General features: G+C 58.8%; 1 protein-coding gene across 1 annotated transcript; it reads right to left on the bottom strand.

Annotated features, from left to right (window-relative positions):
• Positions 1-913: 913 nt before the first annotated feature.
• On the bottom strand, positions 914-5,456 carry ZNF503 (zinc finger protein 503). The gene is given in 3 exon segments (XM_049645264.1): positions 914-3,506; positions 4,297-4,431; positions 4,433-5,456. Coding segments are annotated over 3 exon segments (1,959 nt in total). The 5' UTR covers positions 4,622-5,456; the 3' UTR covers positions 914-1,871.
• Between the last annotated feature and the right edge of the window lie 350 nt (positions 5,457-5,806).

The following is a 5,806-nucleotide window of genomic DNA, read 5'->3' on the forward strand; positions in this document are numbered from 1 at the left end:
GGTGCGCGCTGCGGGGATGCCCGCGCGGACGGAGAGTCCCGCCGCACCCTTTTCCGATCGGACCTCGAAGCCGAGGACAGCGCTCAGCGCCCACCTGGTCTCCCTGGCGAGACAGGGAACAGGCTCCCTGACCCTCGTGGGGCCGAATCTGAAGGGGCTTCCGGGTCGTATGCCCCGGCGCGCTCTCCTGCGGCACAGACTGGGGTAGAGCTCGGGCTGCAGAGAAATCTGGACGCGGAAAAGCAGCCGCGGCGCCGGCCAGCCGCGGGCCCGGACTCTGGGCGTGGGGTGTTGAGGGCTGGGCTCCGGCAGCCAGAAGGAGAAAAGGAGAGCGAACTCACTTTCAACCGAGGGGCTAGGTTCCGGCGCGCTCCCCCCAGGCCTGGGAAGCAGATTCCCAGGCGCTCACCGTCCCCGGATCTATCCCGGCTGCCCGCCTGGGACAGGGATGCTTGGAAAGCAAAGACAGGGACAGCGGGCAGTGGCACCTCCCCAGGGCTAAGGCCTTGGGGAGAGTCCTGGACTGCGCCGCTCTCTGTACAAAACAAAAGCCAAATTCTCAAAAATCTCAAGAGAGAAATAATGATTTTTAAAAAATCATTTTTTTTCCTTTCACTTTTAACAAACCGTGTGCTGGGAGGAAAATTAAAAACTAAATGAGCGATTGCTCAGGACACGATCTTTACAAATTGTGAAATCCCCTGTTTAAAAATATTTTCCCCAAGGCAAACCCCACGGCTGGCCAGCCCTTTGCATCTTCCTAAAAATCACAACAAAAACAATAGGAAATGCAGCCATGGTCCTGGGAAGTAGGAGCAGCCGTGAGGCCCAGGGAACCCACTGCGGCCGAAACTGCCATGCTCTTCCTTTCTCTTTCACCAAAAAAATAAATAAATAAAAAATAAAAAAAAGATAAGAAGAAGTAAAACCTTTTAATACATCAAATATACGGAATTTTAATCTTTAAAGCGATACATTGTCTATTATTTTAGTACATGACGTAAACCTTATTTGTCCCCTTCTCAGCGGGTGGACTTAAAAATTAAAAATAGTTGTGTTCCTTTTAAAGAACAAAATAAGGCAAATGAGGTTTTGGAATAGAATTGTTTTTCCTTTTTTTTTTTTTTTGTTTTCTTCCAGAATACATACAAAAAAATACCCATTCTCTTTCGATGGTATACACCTTAAAAATAATTGCAATTTGAAATCAGAGCTGACAAATTGTGACTTGTTTTGTTTTGTTTTTTTTCATTTTTTGTAACAAACATGCATGTAAATTTGTGTTTCAATCAGACATTAAATAAGAACGTACAATACAATAATAGCAATTTTAAAGTAACATTAAAGAGAAGACCTCTAGTTCTGTGGCGGTTTTGTATTTATTTATACTCTACAAGGGATGGGAGGGTTTGTTTTTCACATTTTTACCCTCAAGATTTAATTTTTTTTTTTTTTTACCCCTCCTCCTTTTTACCTACGGAGATCAAACTAAATAATGCACTTTTGAACCACGGGTCCGCTTGGAGCTAACATAAATAAATACCAGTGTCCACCGATGCAGTCCTCAGATGAACACCTTCTCAATTAATTTTTCCTTCTTTTTCTATAAAAAGTCAAATGATATTTTTTCAACTTTTATAAAGTTTGCGTGGGTGGGGAAATGAGAGGTGGAGGAAAGGGGAGTTTCCCACCGGGTCTCGGTCGCTGTTTTGGGTAGATAGATACGGCATATATATACTTTCCTTTCCTGGCCCGGGTCATCCCCACGCGCGGGTGACAGTAGCCTCTGCCCTGTTTCCGCCCCTCCCTCGGCTCCTCCCCCCCCCCCCCCCCAGCTCCTTTCTCTCCCTTGCTAACCCTCCCCACCGCCCTCACTGATACCCCAGTGCCGAGGCGGTGGTCAGTCTCTGTCCGTAGAGGGCATAGGGGGAGTAGTACGGTCCCGTGGCGGCGGGCACCGGCACAGGAGCGCCGGGTGTGGGTAGCGGGCTCTTGGAGTAAGGGTGGTAGCGGCTGCTGAGTCCCAGCGCGTGGTGGGGGCTGCGCAGCGCCAGCGTCCCGGGACTGCCCGGAGCGCCCGATGTGGGGATGTGCATGTGGCAAGCCATGGCGGCCGCTGCGGCGCTGGCCAAAGACGATGAACTGGGGTAGCCCGACAGCAGTTTGTCTGTCCCGGGGAAGGCCGTATGGGTCCGCAAGTGGCTCAGCAGCTCTTCGGACGTGGCGAAGCGCTTGTCGCAGGGCCCGTTGGCCGACACCCAGTTGCAGATGTGGGGGAGCGGGTCGTTAGGGAGCATGAAGCCGTAGGGGTAGAGGGGGTGGCCTGCCAGGGAGGGCGGTGTGGCGCCGGCAGCGGCGGCAGCTGTTAGCGAAGAGTGCACGCCGTGCAGCGGGTGCGTGGGGTACACCAGCGGGTATCCGGATTTGAGCGCCGCGGCCGCCGCGGCCGGATCGTGAGCGCACGAAGCGCTGGCTGCCGCCGCCCCTGCTAGGTGGCTGGCGCAATGGTAGCTGAGGCAGTACGGGTCCCGGCACAAACTGGCTGTCATCACGGATGGCGGCGACGCCCCGGCCAAGGGGCTGGAGCCCGCCGGCTTACTGCAGCCCAGAGAGCCCGCCGCAGCCGCCGCCAGCTGCGCCCCCACCAGGCTGCCCGGCTTGGTGGGGTCAAGAGCCACGCCATGTGGCAGGAATTGGGGCGGGTAGCCAGCGTAGGCCCCAGCCAGGCTGCCTGGATAGGTCATGCCCGCGGGAGGCAGAGGGAACACTGTCTGGCCCGGCTTGTAGGGTGATACCGGAGCCACCAGCCCAGAGCCCAGCACTGAGGAGGAGGTGGGCGCGCTGGGGCCCGAGCCGGAGCTGGAGCCCGATGAACCGCCGCAGTCTGAGCCTAGCGCCTTGCCCCCGGGGCCCCCATCTGGGTGCTGGTTTACGTCCACATTAATCCCTCCGCCGCAGCTAATCCGGCCGTGCGCCAACCCAGTGGGTCCCCCTTCGGCGGAGGCGCCCCCGGAACCCTTGCTGGAGCCGCCGCCGCCGCCCGCGTCGGGGTCCTTCTTGTCGTCCTTGCCCTCTGGGCCGCCCCCGGCCGAAGGCAGCATGCCTCCTGGCGAGCAGGCCGAGGCGCTGGAGCTTGGGCTGCCTGTCCTGGGTGTGAATGGCTGGCAGGTGGCGCTCGGTACCCGGAATCCAGACTTTTCTGCTGAACCCCCCCCGCCGCCGCCCCCGCCACCACCGCCTCCGCCGCCGCCGCCTCCCGGCTCCTTCTTATCCGAGCCGGGTTTGGAGTACGGCTTGAAACTCGACTTGTCCTCCACGCCGATGTCGCTCAGCTTGAGGGGGCCCGACTTTGCGTCCTTGTCGCCCCCGGTGCCGTTGCCGGCACCGCCCGCGCCGCCCCCGTTGGAAGCGACAGAGGAGAGTTTGGAAGAGGGCGAGGGGTCGGGCTTCCCGATCTGCGAGCATGTTTGCGCCAACAGCGCCAGCGGGCTCTTCTTGGCATCAAGCTGCGGGGTCAGACGTGAGGTTGGGGAGTGGCACAAAGAGAAAGAAGGGGAAACCCTTTAGAATCCTGGCTTCTAGGGTTCAAACGCCCTTCCGCAAACCGCCAGTTACGATCCAGGCGCAATCCTAGGCAGCACCCCCCACACCCCCCAAGAGACAGACACACACACACACACACACACACACACACACACACACTCGCCCCTGAGAAAGGCAGCAGCTCCCTCCTCCCCGCCAAATCAGGATATATTCTTCCCTCTATAAGCGCCAACTGTATTTTTAAAAATACTCAGAAATGTTTTGGTTTCTGACTCCTAGACCCAAAACTATACCTCCTCCCCCATACACACACACACACACACACACACACACACACACACACACACCTATTTCTTCAGAGTAAGGGCTCAGGCCGTTGGTGCCTTAGAGGCTGTATACAAATATCAGTTTCTGGGGACCCTTAAGACTGCGACTTTGGAACCGCATTTCGGACTTCCGCCCCTCTTCCGGGCCGAAAGTGAAGGGGACGGAGTCAGGGTGGAAGCTTTAATGCCAAAAGGAGAAATAAGTTTTAGCTGCTTTGTCCCCTAGCATTCCCATCCCATTCTACCTCTTGCCCCCTTTCCGCCCTAGTTTTAAGGTGCGGGAGCACTATGGGCTCTCCCCCATCCCGGAACTGAATCACTCTGACACCCCCCCCCCATTCCCACCCCCAGATCCCGAGAGAAAGAAATCCTGTGAAGCGGCAGCCAGGGTGGTGGTCCCAGCGCGATCCGGGGAGAGGGTCCTTACCTCGATGGGGCTGACGGGAGTGGAAGGCAGAGGCTGCAGGTACTCGGGGTGCAAAATGTGGCCAGTCCGTGCCGTCAGCATCTTCAGCACCTTGATGGGCAGGCGGTTAGCCTGGCGGAGAGGGTCAGAGGGGGGGCACAGCGTGCACAAAAGGCTTGGTGCTGCCGGCCAGGGACGAGCCTTGGCCGGGGCCAGAGCTATTTCCAGAGAGCGCGCTGGTCCAGGCAGGGTCCGCACTCCTGCCGCTGCCGCCGCCGCCGCCGCCGCCGCCGCCGCCGCTGTGCTTACTGCTTCTTAGGGCAGAAAGCGAGGGCGCTGTGCTCATGACCCACCCGCACGCATGGGAGCAGCGGGGGGAGGGCTCCGGGAGGCGCGGGGCGGGCTCCGGGCTGCGCGCTCGCCCGGGGAGCAGAAGCAGTAGGAGGAGGAGCTGGCGCGGCGGCCACGGGCACCCAGCGCGCCTTCTCGGCGCCGGGAGCCAGAAGCGAATAATCCTGGGTGGCCCGCAGCAGTGCCGTGGCCGAGCGGGAGGAGCCGGCCGGACTGTGGGAGTGCCGGGTGGCTCGCCGTGTCCGCCTCGGGCTGTGCCCCTGCGCTGCGCACTCGCGACCCAGCGCTGACGCTGCGCTTGGCGATGTGAGCCGTTGCCTGTCCAGCCGGGGCTCTGGCGAGGAAACTCACTTCAAAAGCAGCTGCACCAAGGGGGAGATTAAAGCCTTTGCCGCCTTCCAATCAAATGGGAGCCCGAGGTGATTGGAGGGTCAAGGGGATGTGACGCGTCCCGCGCCGCCGCCGCCGCCGCCGCCAGGACTCTCAGCGCTGGTTTTAATGGGCAGCTCCTTCTTCACCGCCCCCCTCCCGCGTGTCCCCTCCCTCGATTTCGCTCCGAGGACGACCTGGACATTTATTCTGCGTTTGCTATCTGCCGCCTCCCTCTTTTTTCTACCTCGTCGTCCTTCCTTTTCCTGGCTCGAAAATAAACTGAAACCTTTTTTTGCAGGAGGGTGCGTAAGAGAAAAAGATTGAGGGGGGTGTCCAGAAGGAGCAACGGCGGGAGTCTGGACAACAGCTGGACTGTCAACTCCAGGGGCGCACAGGGGCCCCACACACCAAATATTCTGTCTCGTTCAGTAACTGAAATCTCTCGCGACGCGGCCACCGGGGTAAGGAAAGGTGGAGAGCGGATGACGGAGGAAGTCCGCCCGCCCGCTTTGATTTCTCAAGATTCGGCAGCAGAGAAACCAGAAGCTAGGTGGGCAGCGGAGGCGGCGGCGGCTCGTCTCCGGGCTGTGCGCTGGGCTCCCAGCCCTTCCCGGCCACGTGACGCCCGGGGACGCGCAGATTGGGGCAGGAGCGGGGGTCACATGTTTCCTCTGTTTCACACTCCGTCCCCCCCTCCCCATTCTTACTCTCCCCTGCTACCCTCTCTTCTCTCTCCCCCTCTCCTCAGTTCTTTGGGCATCTCCACCCCTCCATCAATTGTCAATGTTCCTCGACCGCAATCAATCAG

Source organism: Panthera uncia, chromosome D2, assembly GCF_023721935.1.
Source record: "Panthera uncia isolate 11264 chromosome D2, Puncia_PCG_1.0, whole genome shotgun sequence".
In the NCBI taxonomy this organism is placed as follows: domain Eukaryota; kingdom Metazoa; phylum Chordata; class Mammalia; order Carnivora; family Felidae; genus Panthera; species Panthera uncia.